At 31.0% G+C, this 24,064-nt stretch overlaps 4 protein-coding genes across 4 annotated transcripts; all 4 read right to left on the bottom strand.

The window, feature by feature from the left end:
* Positions 1 to 2,424: 2,424 nt before the first annotated feature.
* On the bottom strand, positions 2,425 to 4,590 carry LOC119603941 (prolyl 4-hydroxylase subunit alpha-1-like). Its single transcript, XM_037956243.1, has 8 exons — positions 4,375 to 4,590; positions 4,159 to 4,310; positions 3,954 to 4,095; positions 3,543 to 3,894; positions 3,002 to 3,475; positions 2,871 to 2,933; positions 2,630 to 2,795; positions 2,425 to 2,562 (listed from the first exon to the last, which is right to left on the bottom strand). Exons 1-8 carry the CDS (start codon positions 4,548 to 4,550, stop codon positions 2,489 to 2,491), a joined length of 1,599 nt encoding a protein of 532 aa, XP_037812171.1. The 5' UTR covers positions 4,551 to 4,590; the 3' UTR covers positions 2,425 to 2,488.
* A 3,484-nt stretch (positions 4,591 to 8,074) lies between these two features.
* LOC119603940 (prolyl 4-hydroxylase subunit alpha-1-like) lies at positions 8,075 to 10,158 on the bottom strand. The gene is made up of 7 exons (XM_037956242.1): positions 9,923 to 10,158; positions 9,715 to 9,866; positions 9,502 to 9,643; positions 9,092 to 9,443; positions 8,561 to 9,034; positions 8,437 to 8,499; positions 8,075 to 8,369 (listed from the first exon to the last, which is right to left on the bottom strand). The coding sequence occupies exons 1-7, from the start codon at positions 10,084 to 10,086 to the stop codon at positions 8,172 to 8,174; spliced, it is 1,545 nt and encodes a 514-aa protein (XP_037812170.1). The 5' UTR covers positions 10,087 to 10,158; the 3' UTR covers positions 8,075 to 8,171.
* Positions 10,159 to 14,769: 4,611 nt separating this feature from the next.
* Positions 14,770 to 16,899, bottom strand: LOC119603935 (prolyl 4-hydroxylase subunit alpha-2-like). The gene is made up of 8 exons (XM_037956234.1): positions 16,653 to 16,899; positions 16,440 to 16,591; positions 16,238 to 16,379; positions 15,825 to 16,176; positions 15,292 to 15,765; positions 15,171 to 15,233; positions 14,926 to 15,091; positions 14,770 to 14,857 (listed from the first exon to the last, which is right to left on the bottom strand). The coding sequence occupies exons 1-8, from the start codon at positions 16,826 to 16,828 to the stop codon at positions 14,784 to 14,786; spliced, it is 1,599 nt and encodes a 532-aa protein (XP_037812162.1). The 5' UTR covers positions 16,829 to 16,899; the 3' UTR covers positions 14,770 to 14,783.
* Positions 16,900 to 20,740: 3,841 nt separating this feature from the next.
* On the bottom strand, positions 20,741 to 22,848 carry LOC119603948 (prolyl 4-hydroxylase subunit alpha-2-like). The gene is made up of 8 exons (XM_037956250.1): positions 22,611 to 22,848; positions 22,399 to 22,550; positions 22,201 to 22,342; positions 21,817 to 22,141; positions 21,286 to 21,759; positions 21,160 to 21,222; positions 20,926 to 21,091; positions 20,741 to 20,866 (listed from the first exon to the last, which is right to left on the bottom strand). The coding sequence occupies exons 1-8, from the start codon at positions 22,787 to 22,789 to the stop codon at positions 20,793 to 20,795; spliced, it is 1,575 nt and encodes a 524-aa protein (XP_037812178.1). The 5' UTR covers positions 22,790 to 22,848; the 3' UTR covers positions 20,741 to 20,792.
* Between the last annotated feature and the right edge of the window lie 1,216 nt (positions 22,849 to 24,064).

Below are 24,064 nucleotides of genomic sequence, written 5' to 3' on the forward strand. Positions count from 1 at the left end.
TAGAGGTATACCTCAAGGCTCTGTATTAGGACCATTGCTTTTCATGATGTACGTTAATGATATCTTTTCGCAAATACATTTCTGTACATGTTATGCCTATGCTGATGACATACAGTTGGTTGCATGTGACAATGGACGTGGTGTTGATTATTTGACGGTAAATGTTAACAGGGATTTAAAGCGCATCATGGAATGGTCAGATTTAAATTATTTAAGCCTCAATCCGACAAAAAGTCGCGTTATATTATTTTCAAATAATATTCAATTAAATATTAAACTTTATTTGGGAGATAACCCTATACAATTCGTATCTTCTTTCAAAACTCTTGGTATATACTTGGATAATAAATTAGATTTTGGGGTCCATATTAATCACATTATAGCGTCCATATCTTTTACATTGAGAAAATTTTATTCATTAGGTTGCTACTTACCTTTAAATGTGAAAAAGCAGTTAGTTTTTTCTGTATGTTTACCTACTTTTCTCTACGCAATAGAAGTTTATAGTGGTACATCCCAACACAACATGGATAAATTAGAACATTGCTTTAACAGAATAGTTAGGTATATATATGTTCTTAGATATCGAACGAGAATTACATCTTACGTTATATCACTCTTTGGCTGTAATTTTCAAGGTTTTGTTAATATAAGATTGTTACTTCAACTATATAAAATCATGAAAACGGGCTGTCCGCCTTACTTGAGAAATTTGTTTCAAATTGGTACGTCTTCACGAACACATGCATTAGTTCCTCCGCGTTATAATACGTTGATTATGAAGAGGTCATTTGTTGTCAGATCTATTGGCCTATGGAACTCTACAATACCGTATGCTGACAGAAAATTTTCATATTCCATAAAAAAGTTTAAGAATGTTGCAATGACAAATTTATAAATTTATTACAACTATTATTTTTGACTGCTATCTTTTGATGCCCAAATATTTGAATACTGTATTTGTGTTTGACCTTTAACATTTGTGCAATAGGGGGGTTTTAATTTAATTTTTATTTTCTTCTTTTCTTTCATATTTGTTTTGAAGTTTTAAATTAAATACATATATAAAATATTTATCTTTAAGATCTTAAATTGTATGCCATATATGTTGTACCGGTTTATTGGCCCTTAAGGGCTTAAAAAACTATTGAATAAATAAATAAATAAAAATAAAATAATCGGGGAATGCCAAAGAAGGGCTCAGGGCCGTTTAGTTGGTGACGAGCGCTCCTTTTTGCTAGGCAGTCTGCCCTTTTATTGCCAGAGTGACCCTCATGGCCAGGTACCCAACACAAGGTCAGTTTGTTGTATTTACCTAACTCAGTGAGTGAAGTCAAGCAATCCATTACAACACCCGACCCGACAATAAGGCTTTGAGCGATGCTTGGCTATCCAACATTATAAAAATTCGTAATCCCTTAGTTCTTCTCCTAACGCCACCAAACTAAAGTATCAAATATCCAGAAAATCATTTTCAGCTTGAGACACCATGTACTACCAAACAGCCTTTGACAGGCATATAATGCTCTGGTGGTTTTATTTATAGTACTGGATATATGCGAATTCTAATTAAGGGCCTTGTCAAGAATGATCCCTAGGTATTTAACTTCTTCGGAAAACTTAATCGTTGAACTGTTTAGTGTTGGCTGAAAGAGTTTTAGAGACTGCGCCTTGTAAATAGTACCGGGATGGTTTTTGAGGGATTGATAAGTAGTAAGCCCTCTCTCTTGACACCACTTGGATGTTAGATTGATTACTTCTTGTATCCGCTCCGATATCGTTACGTCACGGATATGACAAGATCGTCTGCGTAACCATATGTACGTAACCATAAGTCATTGAGTTTTTCAAGTCGACTATCGATAACCAGTGTCCATAGTAGTGGCGATAGTGCTCCTCCCTGAGGACAGCCTCTGGTATCCCATATGGTCCTCGATCTTCCACATAGATCAAATTCAATGACACTGGATGTCAGCAATTCGAGTATCCAGTTTCTTAAGACAGCTGGAACGCCTTTTCTTCGTAATGCATGCTCTATAGCACCATATGACGTATTGGCGAAAGCTCCTTGTAATGACTAATTACTAAATAGTGTTAAGATATTTTTCTGGTGTAATTATTAGTAATTTGCTACTAATATATGAAATTTGTTAAGTCATAATTTGATTCTTGATTTTTTTATCAAAAGCCAGTCCTTTTAAGTCCTCTTTTTTAAATGGTTTTTAAGATTAGAACAACATATCCTTTATATCAAATTTTCCCTAGTTTTTATTAAAGGGACTTAATCGTTTTGACTTGTTAAAAACATCCATATAACCCCACAAAACAAAGACAGTAAAAACTTTAATTTATATATGTATTTAAGGATCTAGAAGGAAAATTATGGTAACGATATCAATATCAAACTTTACAATCAATATCAATGGCCATAATCACGCCTCCAGTTTACAATTTAAATCTTAACTAAAATATAAAACATTAAATAGTATTACAAAGAATCATCATATAACAAACAAGGATGTCGATCACTTTGATCATTTTCACGTATCCAACGATTTTGAACTAGAAAATACATAATACATACAAATCAAATTATAATGTCAGACCATTAACAATAAAAAAAACCTACCCCACTTAGAACCCACTATAATGGGACAAGCACCATGTAAAGTACGTTTATCACCAACACCAGAAGCATGTAAATTATACCAAAAGGCAGCAGCTCCCTTCTTGGGCAATAAGTGACTTTTCATATAGGGAAAGGCGGTACCACCACCCTGTTCTACATCACTAAGCTAAAACAATGTATTGAAGAAATATTTGAAATATAAAATTTTTAATTTAATAAAGTTAAAGAAACAATACTTTACATAAATTAATACCGTGGCTATGCGATTGCCCATTTCAAACAGACTCACTCTTTCGGGAGTCAACTGTAAAGAAGATAGGAACACTTGTATTAAAACGAATATTTTATAAATTTGTTATTTCCCAAACTTACAAAGGCTTCATAAAAGAAATCATGATGTTCACCATAATGTCCGCCAATACCGTAGTTAGCAAATTGATGATCTTCACTATATTTCATATTAAGATTGGTCATATCTTCAACACGTTGATCAATTACCCTTAGTACTGGATGTCTTTTAACCGAAACAAAAGTAAATTGGCTAGTGCGTACATTAGATACTACGGAACTATTTGTACCCATTACAGTTGCTCTTTGAATGGCGGATGTGAGATTTTTTACTATCGCTATTTCCCTATCGGATATAATATCGTGAAATACTAATAAAAGCGGATAATGATTCATTTCTTCCACTTTAATGGGAGCCAAAATTAGAAACGGATGAGTTTCAGTAATATAGCTACAACGTAAATCACGTTCTTCGGTGGGTGTTTTTTTCAAAATATTGGCACAGGTGTATTTGTATAGTAGCGATTGACTAGCAGAAGCGAGATTTTTTACCAGAGGCTAAATGTAAATTAAAATGGAAGCGGTTAATAAATCGTTGAAGATATTTAAAGCTTTTTTTATTTACCTCATGATCTATAGTATAATCCACTTCAATTGAAGCTTTATCGGCAGATTCTTTTGAAAATTCTGCATAAAGTTTAGCTATTCTTTCATTAGCAGGATATAAATTAATCAAATCCACATATGATTGATTAGCACCTCTAACATCACCCAATTTATATTTAGCATTAGCTAAAGCCAATTCAATATCTAGTCTTTCCAATTTGGTAAAAGAAAACTCATTTTTATACTCAGTTTCAGACGCCTTCGGGAACCTTTTTAAAGCTTCTTTTAACCAAGAATAGGCTAATCTAAAGAAATCGGTAGCTAAAGCTCTTTGACCGATATCGTAACAAATACGTGTTTCCAATTGAAAACTTAATAAGGCAAATTATTTAATATTATTTAACAAAATTGTAGTTAATAGCCAACTTACTCATATTGTACACCTTGCAATATGCCCCGAGCTATATCGGAGGTATTTAATCTATAAATATCTTGTAACCTCAACAAACCATCAATGCCACCCTCATATTCGGAAATCTGAATATTACGCTTTTTAATTTTCTTTAAAGTTTCTGCAAAAAAACTTTAATATATTAAAGCTTTTTTAGCTTAAACTGAGCTAGTAGTAAACTTACTCTCGCCCTCTTTATATTGCATTACATTATCGATGCCCTCCCATTGGCTGGTTATTCTTTTAATTAATAAATATTTACTTAAAGGATTTTCCAAATATTCTGGACCTTTGGCTACAAATTCCTCATGTTCTCTTTCATATTCCGCAAGTTTTCTGAAATATAAAGTAACATCTTCCTTAACAGTTTTTAAATTGTTGTTAAAAAACTTTTACTTACTCTTTTAAAAATTCCAATTTATTTTCATTTTTCTTTATAAAGATTTCCATATTATCCAAAAATTTTAATTCAGTATCCATTAGAGTGGACATTTTGTGCACAGAAGAGTAATATTCAGCATTTATTAGAATTTGATTACATGTGATTAAAATCACTTTTATTAACAACCACTTCATATTGTTTAACTTTTTTTTTGATTTGTTTTCTTAAGCAAACTAACTTTAAGGTTTAATGATCTAGCGTGAACTAATTTTTTGTTGATCTGTAAGAGAATATTTTGTGTAAAGAAAGCTTCAAATAGTTAGAATTGAAAGCTTTTTTTGAATTTGTTTTGGTGGGCAATATATTACAACTGATAGAAACAAGTTTTTTGAATTAAATTAAATTTTATATAATTTTTATTATTTTTTGTTGTTGTTTATTTTGATCTGCATTTGGAAAAATTTTCTGTAAGAATTTATATATAGAGCATCGCACAGTGATATAGAATAAATAAAGTGAGGGAAATAATTACATAACTTCTAATCCGAATACTTAAATGGGAAGAATCAGAAGGCGACTTTGTGATACAAATTCCAGTGGCTGAATTTCTATAACATTGAATTTAGCAACATACTATTAAATATGAATTAAAATCTAACAAGTAAGAGTGTTATATTCGGCTGTGCCGAATCTTGTATGCCCACCATCAAAACATTGCCGAAAAGGAATGCTTCCTTATAAATAAACTTTGATATTTAAGAATCGATGCTTTTGTTATTATCAAAACAATATTCTCATTCATTACATCTATGTATAACTTTACCATCATACATATTATGTATATCGATAGGATCAATTATGGACTGATCCTCCTAAAATTTGGTAGAGAAATTTGTTCATGTTGAATTTCATCGCTATAGATGCTTCTTTTGGACAGTTATGAGCGTTAAAGTAATTTTCTGAAGGGGACCTTATTTGGGGGTAGGGTCAATTATGGACCTATCCTTATAAAATTTTACAAAGCGATTTAGGTTCCTAGAAAATATATTTATGTCGAATTTCATCGCTATAGATGCTTCTTTTGGACAGTTATGAGCGTTAAAGTAATTTTCTGAAGGGAACCTTATATGGGGGATAGGGTCAGTTATGGTCCGATCCTTATAAAATTTTACAATGATATTAAGGTTCCTAGAAAATATATTTAGGCCGAATTTCATCGCTATAGATGCTTCTTTTGGACAGTTATGAGCGTTAAAGTAATTTTCTGAAGGGAACCTTATATGGGGGATAGGGTCAGTTATGGTCCGATCCTTATAAAATTTTACAATGATATTAAGGTTCCTAGAAAATATATTTATGTCGAATTTCATAGCTATAGATGCTTCTTTTGGACAGTTATGAGCGTTAAAGTAATTTTCTGAAGGGAACCTTTTATGGGGGATAGGGTCAGTTATGGACCGATCCTTATAAAATTTTACAATGATATTAAGGTTCCTATAAAATATGTTCATGTCGAATTTCATCGATATAGATGCTTCTTTTGGACAGTTATGAGCGTTAAAGTAATTTTCTGAAGGGGACCTTATATGGGGGTAGGGTCAATTATGGACCTATCCTTATAAAATTTTACAAAGCGATTTAGGTTCCTAGAAAATATATTTATGTCGAATTTCATAGCTATAGATGCTTCTTTTGGACAGTTATGAGCGTTAAAGTAATTTTCTGAAGGGAACCTTTTATGGGGGATAGGGTCAGTTATGGACCGATCCTTATAAAATTTTACAATGCTATTAAGGTTCCTATAAAATATGTTCATGTCGAATTTCATCGATATAGATGCTTCTTTTGGACAGTTATGAGCGTTGAAGTCATTTTCTGAAGGGGATCTTATATGGGGGGTAGGGTCAAATCCGATCCGACCGATCCTTATAAAATTTTACAAAGCAATTAACGTTTTTATAAAATAGGTTCATGTCTAATTTCATCGCTATAAATGCTTCTTTTAGTCAGTTATAAGCGTTAAAGTAATTTTCTGAAGGGGAGCTTATATGGGGGATAGGGTCAATTATGGACCGATCCTTATAAAATTTTACAATGATATTAAGGTTCCTATAAAATATGTTTATGTTGAATTTCATCGCTTTAGGTGCTTCTTTTAGTCAGTTATGAGCGTTAGTTAGTTAGTTAGTTTGAAAGGAAGATGTATATACATCAAATCCGAAGAAATACACCTAGGCCTCTATCGGGCCTGTTGTGCGCTCCTTAACCAGTGCCTCAGGTGGGAATCGAACCCACCACCTCCGGTCTACCAGACTAGAACACTAACCTACCGGAGGCCACAGTTATGAGCGTTAAAGTCATTTTCTGAAGGGACCATATGGGGGCTAGGCGAAATCGTGGACCGATATTGCCCATTTTCAATACCAAACGAACTGCATCTCTATCGTGTTTTCAACAGACAGACAGACGGACGGACATGGCTAGATCGCCTTAGAATCTAATAAGAACCCAGAATATATATACTTTTATGGGTATTATTGAATATTTCAATGTGTTACAAACGGAATGACAAAAACAATATACCCCCCATCTTTTTTGATGGTGGGTATAAAAAGGGACTCTTTGGTATTTTTTTATTGTAATATTGGTACTTTTTATACCCACCATCAAAAAAGATATTGTTTTTATCATTCAGTTTGTAACACATCGAAATGTATATATTCTGGGTCCTTATTAAATTTAAAGACGATCTAGCCATGCCCGTCCGTCTGTCTGTTGAAAACACGATAGAGTCCGAACGGAAAGAGCTAGAGGGTTCTAATTTTACCCTAAAATTTCCTATAGGAAAGGTTTGTTTGATATTGAAAATCGGCAATATCTCTCGACGTTTTCGCATATCCCCCATACAAGTGGCCCCCCGAAAAACAGCTTTAATAGTCATAACTGTATTAAAAATTCGACATAAAGACCCAATATTTATCTACCAAATTTTATGATGATCGGTCCATAATTGAACCCACCCCCATATAAAGTCCGCTTCAGAAACGCCAATTACAGACTTAAGCCCTATTCCAAATATCACCCTAATGTGAAAAAAACTGGGCGTAGTAGAAATAGAGGGCATGGCACCTCCCATATAGATTAAATACAAAAATTCCTTTATCTGGAAAACTATTGATGTTAGAAGCATGAAAATTTAGCACGAAGAACTTTAACATTCATGTCAACATTTGGGGGAAAATGAGCGGACTTTCATTAAGGGGTATTGGAATCTCCCTTATGAATTAAATAGTTAACATAGAAAAAGCCAGGTTATGATACCAAAATTCACACTCATACATATGGGGAATTTCGTGTCAAGTGACCCAACTTTAAAAATCGATGACTTCCGATTAGGATCGGTCAAGAAATTCCGGAGTCATAGGGGGTCAAATTTGGATATTTTGGTCATACAGGGTTTTATTCAAATGAGTGCAACTTTTCACCTATTGGTTTTTGAGTTGGGTCACTTGACATGAAATTCCCCATATGTATATACATTTATTTGTACAAATTGATTTGAAAAGATACGTTGATAGGGAAACCATAAAAAATATTTTTTTAAATAAATTAAATTGTTTTATTTATATTTAAACTTTAAATTTTAAAGATTCATAATTACAGTCAAATTAAAAATTTCAATAAAAAAAAACATAAAATCTTAGAACACAGAATCATCATATAACAAACAAGGACGGCGATCACTTTGATCATGTATACGTATCCAACGATTTTGAACTAGAAAATATAATAAAACAAAAGAAAATCAAATCAAATTAAAAACACAAATCTCTAAACACAAACTTACCCCATTTAGAACCCACTATAATAGGACAGGCAGCATGTAAAGTACGTTGATCGCCCACGCCAGAAGCATGTAAATTAAACCAAAAAGCAGCAGCCCCCTTCTTGGGTAATAAATGACGCTTTAAATAAGGAAAGGCGGTACCACCACCCTGTTCTACATCACTAAGCTATAAATTGTTATAAAATTATATAAATAGCAACAAAATTTAAAAAAAAATAAAAACAATACTTTACATAAAATAATACCGTGGCTATACGATTGCCCATTTCAAAATTGCTCACTCTATCAGGTTTCATCTGGAGTTGTAAATATTTTATTTTCGAAATAAATTATTGCATTTATATTAACTCTACTTACATGATCTTCAACGAAATAATCATGATGTTCACCATAATGACCACCAATACCATAGTTAGCAAATTGATGATGTTCACTGTATTTCATATCTAAATTTGTCATGTCTTCGACCCGTCGATCGATCACTTTTAATACTGGATGTTTGCTAACGGGTACAAAAGTAAATTGGCTGGTACGCACATTAGATACTATGGAACTATTTGTACCCATAACGGTTGCTCTTCGAATGGCAGAGGTTAAATTTTTTACTGTTTCTATTTCTTTATCGGAAATGACATCATGAAATACTACTAACAAAGGATCATGATTCATTTCTTCCACTTTGAGGGGAGCTAATATTAAGAAAGGATGAGTTTCGGTCATATAACCACAACGTAAATCCCGCTCTTCTGTGGGAGTTTGTTTTATCAGATCAGCACAAGTATATTTATACAAACGAGTTTGACCGGCAGCGGCAAGATCTTCTATGGGAGGCTAAAGAAAGAAGAATTTTAAATTTTATTTATAATAACCCTGTTTATTTCTATATACTTCATGATCAATGGAATAATCCACTTCTATGGAAGCTTTATTGGCAGATTCCTCTGAAAATTTGGCATAAAGTTTAGCTACTCTTTCACTAGCTGGATATAAATTAATCAAATCCACATACGATTGATTAGCACCGCTCACATCTCCCAATTTATATTTAGCATTAACCAAAGCCAATTCTATATCTAATTTTTCCAATTTTGTAAAAGATAAATCACTTTTATTATCAGCATCAGAGTCTGTCGAAAATCTTTTTAAAGCTTCCTTTAACCAAGAATAAGCTAATCTAAAGAAATCGGTAGCTAAAGCTCTTTGACCAATATCATAACAATGACGTGATTCGAAATGAAGACTAAAAGTAAAATTTGGATTAAACAAATTCTATTGAAAACTTATAATAAAAAACTTACTCATATTGTACACCTTGCAATATACCCTGAGCTATATCGGAAGTATTCAATCTATAAGCATCCTGTAATCTTAATAAACCATCAATACCTCCCTCATATTCGGTTATATCAATACTATGTTTTGCAATTCTTTTCAAAGTTTCTGTAAAAATAAAAATTTGTTTAAATTTATAACTTTTTACTTCAAACTTTTAAGAGCTTTTTAAAACTTACTCACTCCCTCCTGATGTTGCATTACATTTTCGATTGTCTCCCAATCGTTTGTTAATCTTTTGGTTAACAAATATTTATTAACCGGATTCTCAAAATATACTGGACCTGAGGCTAAAGCCTCTTCATGTTCTCTTTCATATTCCACAAGTTTTCTACAATATAAAGTTCGTTATTTATTAACTTTCTTTAAAGTTTTTAATGTACTTACTCCTTTAAAAACTGTAATTTATTTTCATTTTTTCTTATAAATATTTCCATGTTATTCAAAATTTTTAATTCACTATCCATTAGAGTGGACATTTTATGCACCGAGGAATAATATTCTCCATTTATTAATATAAGATTGAAAAATATTAAAACCAAGCTTTTCATTTTTTTATAATTTTTATTATGTTCGTTTTTTTTTTTGTATTTCCTAAATCAGTGTTTAAAGTTGAATGTTCTATCATTGACTAATTTTTGTTTATGGCAAAAACTGTGTTTTGACTTGTTAATTTTTTGCAAAAGAAAGTTCATTTTAAATAGTTGGTAGCTCAAGTTTAAAGCTTTATCAGCTGGTATTTTGCTGTAAGCAAAATATAATTCCATCAAAGCCAAACAAAAAAAACAAGTCTTTTGAATTTAATTAATTTTTGATTTTTTAAGCATATTTAGAGGCCAATGTTCCTAATGAAATAACATTTAGAACACTGATCTTAACTGTGAGTGTGTGTTCTGGAATATATTTATTTGAAATTTTTACAATACAGTGTTATGAATGGACAAATCAGAAAAACATTTATAAATATAATTTTATAAGATTTTATTACATAAAAGAGTTAAATCGCTTAATCATTTTAATCATATTCCTACAATTAATACTGAAATGCCAGGAAACGTAGCATAAGTTTTTTTGTAATAACAGAAATCTAGTTTGATTACGTAGATCTCAGATTTTCTCTATCACATCTGGAATTTGAGATACCGTGTCCTGAAGTTTGAAAATATAAAATTTTTTTTTAAAAAATGTTATATGTCATCTGAAAGTCCATTCTGTCAACTTTAAAATAGAGACTTTACATCTGGGATATCTTTCTTATTCGAGATGTCTTTACATATAACTTAAAAACTCATGGTTTTAGATATATTCATGGTTTATTAATGGTATTTACACCCTACACTATTATAGCGTGGAGAGTGTTATGCGTTGTAAATATTGTTTATAATATTGGATCCACATGTACCTGAGAATGTTACAATCGACACCAAATCACTTTCTGATTCGATTAAAGGATGGCTGTCCGACTGTCAACTTCAACAGATGATATATCAGCAATTACAGGCAAAGCTTGGAAAGAATGAATTCGATTTGGAATTAATTCCCTTATATTTTTAATTCGGCTTTAAATTTTTGAATGTACCATTCTTTAAAATCACTCTTTGAATTTAAATTCTAAAGCTGAATTCCTTGGCTTTATATTCCATTGAATAAATTCCTAAAGGAATTCATTCTTTATAGGAATGAATTCAATTGAATGATCATTCATATTTGTTTAATTCCTTCTATTACAAATTGAATGAAAGAAAAAAAATTAATTTATTCCATTTTTAATATACAGAATGCTTTTGAATTATAAAACAATACTTTCATTCAATCTATTTCAAATTGAATTGTTGAAAAATTTTTAAATTCAATTTGTAATAGATTGAATTCAAACAAAATTTATATCATTCAGAGGGAATTTAAAAATCAATAGGAATTATTGAAATTTATTTTAATTTAATTTGTAATAGATTGAATGCAAACAAAATTAATTCATTCAGAAAGAAATTTAACATTCTATAGGAATTAATTCATTAGAGAATTAATTCAACTACATTGAAAGCTATAAGAATTAGTTCTAGGAATTAAATCAAAGGGAATGAGTTTGAAGAATTGTTAATTCTTTAAAATATAACCCAATTTCAAAAAAAGAATTAGGGAATGAATTCTTTTAGAGCTTTGATTACAGGAGATTTTTAAACAATTCAAAAAGTATTTTTATAGGAAAAAATGTTAAAAATTGGAATATATAATATATCTTTTTGTAAAATAAAGGTCGAAATATACAGTTTTTATCATTTGTCATTGTCTGGGTTAAAAATTTGTCGGCCTGTGTTATCGAGGGATAAAACAAAAACGGCTGAAAGGATTTGAAAATTAAATATTGCGGATAAGTGGGAATGCAATGGCCGAGTATTAAAAACACGTTCTGACAATCTCATTAACAGTCACTATTCATCAAACATGTTTTTCATAAATGACGCGAAGTGAGGGTCATGTGGTACTTATATAAGTTTATCGATAAGTATGAATAGAAAATCAAAACCATTTGTGTAGTCGGACATCCCCTCGGAGCATGTTATAGTCGCATGCAACTGTTTTGAATGAAAAATCTTGAAATCCAGAGATGACGCTCCATTAGATGTCTAAGGAAGACTAAGCGGCTGAACCGATTTTCTTGATATTTTAACAATGTCTTTCTGTATGTCTGGAAGTATCTATAAGATATCTTTTATTTCGAAGTTTTAAGTTGGCTTGGAGCAATGCATTATCTCAGAAAATGCAACAGCTAGAGTCTTCAAATTTTGTATGGGTAACTTTGACATCTACATGAAGATTTGAGAAGAAAATGGGCCAACAGGCAATAGTGGGCGGGACACCTCTAATATAAAGAAAATGTTAAATTGAAATATCTGTCAGAGTTCTCATGTTTTGTCGCAGCTATATTCGGCTTTGCCGAATCTTAAATACCCTCCACAAGCAAACTACTTTTTATTGAAATCCATCTATATATCTAATTTTTAGATAACTTGCCAAAATTTTTGTCGAACTAATTTTGATTAGGTTTAGAAAAATGTATATTAATACGCCAGTTCGAAAAAATTTTAATAGAATGATGTATCTATACACAGAATAAGGGAGTTGTGACCAATTATGGACTGATCAGGAAACAATTTCGTATAATGATTTTTATGCAGAAAAAGATCAAGTCTAATTTTACTCCAATAGCTTTATTAATCAATGAAATATGTGCGTTTAGGTGACTTTAGGAAGTGGACTTTATATAGGAGCTATGAGCAATTAAGGGTCTATCCGGAAAAATTTCGCAGAGTGATTCATATGTGCACAAATCATATTTTATCAAGATATCTTTATTTGATAATTAAATATGTGCGTTTAAGGGATTTTTTGAAGTGGACCTATTACCAAATATGGACCGATCCAGAAAAAATTTGGTACAATGTTTTATATGCCTATCCGCAAAAAATTTCGTAGAGTGATTTATGCAAAGACAAAACATATTTGTGTCGAATTTTCTCAAATTAACTTTATTTGACAATGAAATATGTGTGTTTAAGTGACTCTCAGAAGTGGACCTTATATAGAAGCTTTGACCAATAATGGACCGATCCGAGAAAAAAGTGGTAGAATGATTCATATGTACACAAAACTTATTCAAGTCGTATTTTACCCCTATAGCTTTAGAATTCAATGAAATATATGCGTTTAAGTGATTTTCGGAAGTGGACCTTATATGGGATCTATGACCAATTATAGGCCTATCCGGAAGAAATTTCGTAGTGTTATTCATGTTTAGGCAAAACATATTTGTGTCGAATTTTGTCAAGATAGCTTTACTTGACATTGAAATATGTGCTTTTAAGTGATTTTCGGAAGTGGGCTTTATATGGGAGCTATGACTAATAATGGACCGATCCGTAAAAAATTTGGTAGAATGATTTGTATGTACACAAAACATATCCAACTCGAATTTTATCACAATAGCTTTATTCATCAATGAAATATGTGCGTTTAGGTGATTTTCGGAAGTGGACCTTATATGGGAGCTATGATCAATTGTGGACCGACTGAGATCTACGTTGATAGTATGATTTCTGTTCATATTATATTTACATGTACAAAATTTTGTGTTGATACCGATATATTTGAGGGAGTTATTAACGATATACTAATTTCCGGGAATATATACCTTTGTATGGGGGCTATGGGAAATATTGGATCGATTGCAAAGATTTTGAATATAATTGATCACTGCCCTGAAAAAATAATGTGTGACAAAATTCATCAAAATATCTTTGCTAGTTTCTGAGAAAACTTCAAGAGAATTATGAAAAAAACGTAATTTTTTTCGAGGTAGTCTGAAATTTTTACTCATAACTTTTTACGTTGTCAACCGATTTTGCTGATTTTCAATACCAAACTACTTAGGATAATAATAAATATTTTGGGTGAATTTGGTTGATTTCCTCTGCTTAGTTTTAACGTGAGCGTGTTTTACACAGACAGACGGACAGACGGCATGGCTAAATCGACTCAGACACACGGAACGACAAACTTATATATACCCTCTATCCCCACTGATGGTTGTGGAGGGTATAAAAATGGTATATCTAAGAAACTATTATATTTATATTGCTAAAATTTTGCACCAACAACTCTGAAATCCATTCGAACTTTTGGAAATAAAATGGACGGACAATCAATGAGGTGCGTGGCACCCATATACTATATATAAAAAATTTCTTATATCTGGAAACCTATTAGAATCCCCAAAATTATGCATGAACAACATTGACATCCATGTGAAAAATAAATTGACGGATAAAGTATATCTAAGAAACCATTATATTTATATGCCTAAAATTTTGCACCAACAACTTTAAAATAAATTTGAATTTTTGGAAATAAAATGAACGGACTATCAATGAGGGGCGTGGCACCCCTATATGAATTAAATACAAAAATTCTTATATCTGGAAACCTATTAGAATCCCCAAAATTTTGCATGAACAACATTGACATCCATGTGAAAAATAAATTGAAAAACATTTGGCACAAATGGCTGAACTTACAACAGCAAACTAAAGTGAATATAAAATTTTAAAGGTTTTTCAATTATATCGTTTTAAGGGTAGCGGAGCACACTGGGTATAGCTAGTTTAAAATAAAAAACATTTTATTGTAATAAATAAATATAATATGTCATATATTAAGAAATACAGATTTAAAGACAAATACAATCAAATTACAGAGAATCATCATATAATGAGCAAGGTCGACGATCACTTTGATCATGTACACGTATCCAACGATTTTGAACTGAAAATAAAAGAATAAATTTCACATAAATTCAATTGTTTTACAAATAAACGAACAAACAAACTCACCCCATTTAGAACCCACTATAATGGGACAGGCACCATGTAAAGTACGTTCATCCCCGGCTCCAGATTCATGCAAATTAAACCAAAAAGCAGCAGCACCTTTTTGGGGTAATAAATGACGTTTCATTAAAGGAAAGGCGGTGCCACCACCCTGTTCTACATCACTAAGCTGAAAATTTATTAAAGAAATATTTTATTTTAAGATTAATAATTTGTAGTCAAATCTGTAATGAAATAAAATACTTTACATAAAATAATACTGTAGCTATGCGATTGCCCATTTCAAAATTACTCAATCTTTCTTTTGTCATCTGAAAATAAGGCAAATTATTTCAAATAGAAATTACATTTTGAGTAGCCATAACTTACATGAGTTGGAAAGAAGTAATCATGATGTTCAGCATAATGTCCACCAATACCATAATTGGCAAACTGATGATCTTCACTATATTTCATATTTAAATTGGTCATATCTTCGACTCGCCGATCGATAATGCCTAATACTGGATGGGCTGTAACGGGTAGAAAAGTAAATTGACTTGTACGAACGGTGGACACTTCAGAACTATTTGCCCCCATTACTGTGGCTCTTTGAATAGCTGTAGTTAAATTTTTTACTACCGCAATTTCCTTATCGGATATGACGTCATGGAATATAACTAACAGGGGATCATGATTCATTTCCTCAACTTTAAGGGGAGCCAAAAGTAAGAAAGGATGAGTTTCAGTCATATAACCACAACGTAATTCACGTTCTTCAGTGGGAGTTTGTTGTAAGAGATTGGCGCAAGTATATTTGTATAACAGCGATCGACTGGCTGTTTCGAGATCTTCAACAGGTGGCTAGAGAAACCAGAAGGGTTAGGAAAACGTATTTGAAAAAGTAGTTTAATTTTACTCACATCATGATCAATGGTATAATCCACTTCAAATGAAGCTTTATCGGCAGATTCCTCAGAAAATTCGGCATAAAGTTTAGCTACTCTTTCACTAGCAGGATATAAATTAATCAAATCCACATACGATTGATTAGCACCTCTAACATCACCCAATTTATATTTAGCATTAACCAAAGCCAATTCAATATCTAATTTTTCCAATTTTGTAAAAGACAACTCATTTTTACTTTCAGCTTCAGAGTCGGCTGAAAATCTTTTTAAAGCTTCATTTAACCAAGAATAAGCTAATCTAAGGAAATCGGTAGCTAAAGCTCTTTGACCGATGTCGTAGCAATGGCGTGATTCGAAATGGACACTAGAAACGATATAAAGATTTTAATTTAAAAATTTATATTGAAAACATATAATAAACTTACTCATACTGCACACCTTGCAGTATACCTTGAGCTATATCGGAAGTATTTAATCTATAAGCATCCTGTAATCTTAATAAACCATCAATGCCTCCATCATATTCGGAATTTTCTATACTATGCTTTTCAATTCTTTTCAAAATCTCTGCAAAAATTTTGAAATTTTTCAATATTTAACAGCTTTATAATTAAGCTTTTAACTTACTCTCTCCCTCTTTGTATTTCATAATGTTTTCAATTCTGTCCCAATCATTGGTCAGTCTTTTAGTTAACAAAAATTTATTTACGGGATTTTGAAAGTATACCGGACCCGTGGCTAAAGCCTCTTCACGCTCTTTTTCATATTCTGAAAGTTTCCTTTTAAAAGAATAAATTTTTTAATATGCAGTAAAACTTTTCCACCGAAATCAAAACTTACTCTTTTAAAAATTTCAATTTATTTTCATTTTTTCTTATAAATATTTCCATATTATCTAAAATTTTTAATTCAGCATCCATTAGAGTGGACATTTTGTAAGCAGAGGAGTAATATTCTCCATTTATTAGAACTTGATTACATATTATTAGAAATACTTTTATTAAAAACCACTTCATTTTTCTATACTTTTTTAATACTTTTTCTTTAGTGTTTTACTGTTTTACTCAATCAGTCTTTAAACTTTAATGTTCTATTTCATACTAATTTAATGGTTGGCTAAAACTATCTTTTGACCTTAAAAGTGTTTGCCAAAAGAAAGCCCAAAATTTTGTTAGTGTTTCAAGTTCAAAGCTCTATTCGCTTGTGCTGTTTGTATGCTGTAGGCTAATAGATTACAACAAATGAAAACAAGTTTTTAGAATTTAATTATTTTGCTTTTTCGTTTGTTTAAATCTACAATTTAAGCTTTCAGGGGCCAATGTTCTTAGAGTTTAAAATATATTTCAATATTTGTTACTTGGGTATTTTTGCAATACAGTGGTATAAACGGAAAAGTGTAAATAATTTTACTTATAGAAGCATTTAAACTTTACAATACAAATCAGGCGAAAATCGATTCAAAATTAGTTCAGCATAAAGGCATAATACCATTTTCTAGACACTTTTTGTTTAATTTTATGTTTAACTTTATGTTATACTAACATACCCTGGGTGCTTCGCTACCCTAACTTAAATTAAATACATAAAAAATTTTGTTTACTTTTATGGAATATTAAAATTTATTAAAAATTTTTTTAATGTTTCTGTTTTTTACGTTCAATATCACATGAATAAATTCGATTTCAGTAAGAAGCTTGTATTTTTAGTTACATTCGTTAGCATTATTGAAAATTTCGAAAGTACTATTTGAAAAAAGTACTATAAAATACCACATTTAATCAAAAGTTTTATGTTTCTGTGTTCAATATTATATACAATTCAAAAAATATAATTTGATGAATGAAAAAGTACCAAAAGTCCCTATCAGTAGATTCTCATTCACTAAGGTCCCAACATTTTAAATTTTATTTTCAATATATATGTTCAGTGTCGTAAAAATATCAAAAAGTACCGTCGGAAAAACGAAAAAGTACAAAAATCTCTCTCAATAATGTGTTCCGGTTGACCATTTGAATAATGGAAAAGTATCAAAGAGTACCCACTTACAGAATATTATTCAGTCAAGACCATGTATGTTAAAATTTATGTTCCCGGTTGAATATTTTAGAAAATTCAAAAATTCATTTATGAGATAAAAAGTACTAAAAAGTTCTCTCCTAAAGAATCTTATTCAATGAGGACCGTGTATGTTTAATAATCATGTGATTTGAATTCATATTATAAAACATACAGAGTATCATTTGAAGAAAGAAAAAGTACCAAAAGTGGAATAAATTCTACCTTAATGGAAAATACTAATAAAAAGAGTAAAATTTTTCCCCTTTTCGTTTAGAAATATACTTTTTCGAGAATTAAGTTTACAAAATGTTCGTTATTTAAATCTATATATCACAGATAAAACTCAAACGATTCAAATCTGCATTCATTTGTTCCAGAAAAATAGTGCTTTCAAAAAGTACCAAAGAATTTACTCGAATTTGGTCCTATATAGACCTTATTACTCGAATTCCAAAATAATATAACAATAGCTTATTTTGTGTTAGTAAATAAACTACTTTTTAAAATTTTATAAAAATTGGCTCAAGAGTTTGAATAAAATTAAATTTCCCGTTTTCCCCTTATTGGTACTTTTTTACCCAGTGAAATAGCAAAAATGTTGTTTCAATAAATATTACAGAGTTAGTCCGTAATTTAATAGGTATACTTCAATAAACCGAAAAAGGTTTATTAATGTGTTAAAAAAAGTACCATAAATACAGTTTTCTCCCTTTTACACCCAAAAAGGACTGAATTTTAAAAAGGTACGAAACATGTGTCTAATAATTTTTGAGAGATGTATCCAAAATATTTATAAACATTTTATTATGTTAATTAGTTAAAAAGTTATAAATTGCCAAAAAAGGTACCAAAATCACTTTTGTTACACATTTTCACCCCTTAAAAGTACGATTTTCAAAAAAGTACCAGACACCCATCAGCTTATTTTAAGAGTAGACACAGGTGCATTTAAAATTTTTCTTGTATCACTAATATTAGGTAAGATAATTAAGAAAACCTGTTTTACCCGTTTTTCCCCTTTTTTACCCCTAAATGTACAAATTTCCAAAAATCCCTCCTTAGTGGATCTACATAACCAAAAACACATCTACTGTTAAACTTTCATGATTCTAGGTTCAGCCGTTTGGGCTGTGCGATGATGAATCGGCCAGTCAGTAACGCCACTCTTTTATATACATATATAGAAGATTGGCTGTAACCAGTTATTGTAAATGTATATAGGGTATTCCACAGATATTTCGACCACTTCAAATTTTCAACCCTTTTGATTTAGTTACAACTCAAAACGTATATTCTACTCTTAATTGCAGTTTTTATGGCGTATAAATTGGATCCTTAACTTATAAGGTTCATATTTTATTGGTCTTTAAAATCGGTCATGTCGGGTATTTTTGTTCGAAATTACAAATGTGGTTGACTGAATAACTTTGGAACCACCTTTCCAACTTTAACAAATGATGTTGCGTTCGACAGGAATTCGATTACTCGATGTTGATATTTGATATTTACATGAAGTCCTGGCACAAGGACCATAAAGTGGGAAATGTCCTTTATCTTTGAATATCTTAAAAAAGGACATTTTAATTTTCTTAATTTGTTTATGACAAATAGAAAAAATTATTGTTATTGCTATGTAAAAATTTTAGAATGGGATCTCAATGGGTGTGGAAGTTATAGGAGTTTTTATCTACCTACATGGGAGATAAAAACTCCCAGGAAATTTTCTAGCTTTCTTTTAAGCAAAAAAGGGGTCCATTTTGAAAATTTTGCTAGGACCAATAGGTGAAAAGTTACACTCATTTAAATAAAACCCTGTATGACCAAAATGTCCAACTTTTTCCCCCTCTGACTCCGGCAATTCTTGACCGATAGAGCTGAAAATTTGTGTCTGGCCTGCTATCCCATAGTACTAACCTTAGAGTTTCAAATTTCATCCAAATCGGAAGACATCGATTTTTAAAGTTTGTTCATTTGACACGAAATTCCCCATATTCAATATTGGTCTTTTGTGCCGGTGTGCTTAATTATCATTCCAGAAAGTTGCAATATCATAGTGGGAAATGTTGCAATATCATAGTGGGAAATAAAAAAGTTCTAAAAATAGGTACAATTTTCCCCCTTAAACGTTCGAATATCCAAAAAGTACTAAATTCTTATTCGAATTTAATGTGCGTGGGTTATTCATATTGAAGCTTTAGCAAATCGCAAGAACTTAAGACTTGATGATAAATTGGTCCAATTTCTAACTACACCCAGCCTCTGATCTGACAGACATCTAATGCATCAGGGGCGCTATGGGAACTCAAAATAGGACACCTTTAACATGGAAACATCAATTAAAGATTTTTGGTTTGAAAATTTAGAAAAATTTAAGTTAATTTTAGCATTTTAGTGTCTTTCTTGGTTACTAATTTTTTCTGGGATATTTGCTTAAAATGTATTTTTACACAGAATATTTCAGAGTGATAAATATGTCCTGTTTTTATACCCGTCATCAAAGGGAGAGTTTGTAATTCCCATAAGACCCATACAAGTATATATATTCTAGGTCCTTATAAGATTCTAAAACGATCTAGCAATTTCCGTCCATATGTCTGTAGAAAACACGATATTGTCCAAATGGAATGATCTAGAGAGCTGAAATTTTGGCCAAATATTTTCAGCTAATGCAGTTTGTTTGGTATTGAAAGTAAATAATTAATTTTGGTTTTGGAAACCTTCATGTGTTTCTTATTTATCTTAAAGTATTTTTCTAGCCCCAAATGAAACATGGACCATATATTAAAAATTTATTAAAATTCCAATTTTGGGAGTTTTGTTAAAATTTTAGGGAATTACAGGATTCCCTTTGATCACAAATAAAAACATTTATTTTTTGTTTAATGAAAACTTTTTTAAAACAACAAATTACTAAAATAGGAACTACAATGAATCATTAAACAATAGACATGGTCTGCGATCGCTTTGATCATGTTCACGGATCCAACGATTTAAAACTGGAAATAAAATAATAACATAATTAGTTTAAGTTTCAAGCAATTTAAAACAAACCTACCCCACTTTGAACCCACTATAATGGGACAGGCGCCATGCATAGTACGTTCATTACGAACTCCAGAGGCATGTAAATTATACCAAAAAGCAGCAGAACCTTTTTTAGGTAATAAATGTTGTTTCATATAAGGAAAAGCGGTACCACCACCTTGTTCGACATCAGTTAGCTAAAAGTTAAAAAAAAAACTATTTAAATTTGGTTTTCTTACTAAAATACAAAGAAACAATACTTTACATAAAATAATACCGTGGCTATACGATTGCCCAAATGATATTTAGTAACTTTTTCAGGACGCATCTAACGATAAAGAATAAGATATTATACGAAAGGTAACTTTTTTCGAAATGAATTTATACTCACATGTAATAGCGAAAAGTAATCCCTATGAGGCCCATAATGACCACCAATACCATAGTTGGCAAACTGATGATCTTCACTATATTTCATATTAAGATTAGTCATATCTTCAACACGTCTATCGATTATGCCTAATACAGGATGTTTATGTGCCTTAATAAAAGTTATTTGACTGGTGCGTATATCGGATACAGTTGATTTATTTTCACTAAAAACTCTTGCCCTACGTATGTGTTTAGTTAAATTTTTCACAATTTCTATTTCATTATCGGATATAACATTATGAAATACTAGCAACAAGGGATCATGATTCATTTCCTCTACTTTGATGGGAGCCAAACGAAGAAATGGATTAGTTTCGCTTATATAACGGCAGCGTAAGTGACGTTCTTCACTGGGGGTTTTCCTTATAAGATCAGCACATGCATATTTATGTAATATAGATTTACTAGCTTTATCTAAGTTTTTTAGGGGAGACTGAAAAATAAAAAGGTTGGTAATATATGTATCTATAACATTTGATATTAATTATACTTCATGATCTATTGAGTAATCAACTTCAATGGAAGTTTTATTAAGAGATTCCTCTGAAAATTCTGCATAAAGTTTAGCTATTCTTTCACTGTCCGGATATAAATTAATCAAATCCACATACGATTGATTAGCACCTCTAACATCACCCATTTTATATTTAGCATTAACCAAAGCCAATTCGATATCTAGTTTCTCAAGTTTGATCTCTGATCCAGTTGAAAATTTGTTTAAAGCTTCTTTTAGCCAAGAATGAGCTAATCTAGTTAGATTTGTAGCTAAAGCTCTTTGACCAATATCATAACAATGGCGCGAGTCAAAATGGACACTAAAATGATAACACATGGTTTTTTAAATCTTTTCTAAAGTAATAAAACTAAAACTTACTTATAGGAAATGCCTTTTAATATACCCTGAGCTATATCAGTAGTATTTAGTCGATAGGTATCCTGTAAGCGTAGCAGACCATCTATGGCTCCTTCTAATTCATTCTCATCAACACTATGCTTTTCAATTATCTTTAGAGAGTCTGTAATGAAAAGATTTTCAACAGAAATTACAAATATTTCTCATTTAACAACTTACTCTCTCCCTCTTGGTATTGCATTACATTTTCGATTCTTTCCCAATCGTTGGTCAGTCTTTTAGTTAACAAATATTTATTTACCGGATTCTCAAAATATACTGGACCTGTGGCTACAGCCTCTTCATGTTCTCTTTCATAATCCTTAAGTTTCCTAAAATTCGCTCAATTTTTAGAGACAATTTCCATATACAGACTTCATCGGAATACTTACTCTTTTAAAAACTGTAATTTAATTTCATTTTTTCTTATAAATGTTTCCATATTATTTAATATTTGTAATTCGGCATTCATTAAAGAGGACATTTTATGTACCGATGAATAATATTCGGCTTTAATTAAAATTTCATTTGAAATTATTAATAATAATACTTGAACTAAAAGCCACTTCATTTTTTCCCCCTGGCAATGTTCTATTGTTCTAACAGTGATCTTTATGGTTTAATGTTATAACTCCTACTAAAGTTATTTTATATTGTCTAAAACTTACATTTGACCTAAAACCCCTATGTGACAAAATAAAAAGAGAGCATTTTTTATACCCTTCACCTTCGTGAAAAGGGTATATATAAGTTTGTCATTCCGTTTGTAAAAAGAAGTGTATATAATAAATGTAAAAAAATTCAAAGGGTATATAAGATTCGGCACAGCCGAATATAACATTCTTACTGGTTTTATTTAGATTATGTTGTAATATTTAATTATTTATTTTAATATAAAACCAGTTTTTTGTTTTATTTTAATTATTTCATTTTTCTCTTTGTGTTTTCTTTTTGTCTAAACTGGATTAATATATATATTTATATGTCTCCATGGGTCTTTGTTCTTAAAAATAATCTATTTTAAGAACTCTGTTTAATATGTTACTAATTGATTTAGGGTATTTCAAAAATATTATGTTTTAATTTATAATACCCTACACCACTATAGTGGAGTGGGTATTATGCGATTTTGCTGATATTGTAACTCCCTAAAATAAGTATACCAATCGGCTCAGAATCACTTCCTGAGTCGATTAAGCTATGTTCGTATGTCCGTCCGTCCATGTAAACCTAGTGCGCACTCTACGGTTTGCAAGAGATAATTTAATGAAATTTGGAACGTGCGCTTCTTTTAGTTCAAGGAGGAACGCTATTAAAAATGGTTGATATCGGTCCATTATTTCACCTAGCCCCATCAAAAAATGACTTGAATGTTCACAATTCACTTAAAAACACTAGTATCACAAAGAAATTTGGCATGTGTATAGTTTTTTATAATGAATTATATATAAACATAAATCCCGACAATATATTTTCTAAGGATCGGGCCAAGTTTTACCCTAGCATTAGCATATAAACGTTCCTTCCGATTTGGGCCTTTTAGCATAACTACGTCAAATGCACTACTATCTTCCAAAAAATAGTCACAACTAAGTTTGATATAATCCTAAATAACACTGTCAGTTCATTATTCATTACCGATCATTACTAAGATCGGGCCTCAATTGACCCTAGCACCCAAACAAAGTCCCCTTCAGAAAATTATTTGAACGTCCACAATTCACTTATAAACATTAGTATCATGATTAAATTTTTGTCGCAAATAACTAAATTTTATATACATAAATAGAAATCCCGATATTCAATTTTATAAGGATCGGACCAATTTTTGTCCTAGCCCCCATAC

The sequence above is a fragment of the Lucilia sericata genome, unplaced genomic scaffold (assembly GCF_015586225.1).
Source record: "Lucilia sericata isolate MDLA Ls3-8-SP2 unplaced genomic scaffold, ASM1558622v1 Contig000348F_arrow, whole genome shotgun sequence".
Lineage (NCBI taxonomy): Eukaryota > Metazoa > Arthropoda > Insecta > Diptera > Calliphoridae > Lucilia > Lucilia sericata.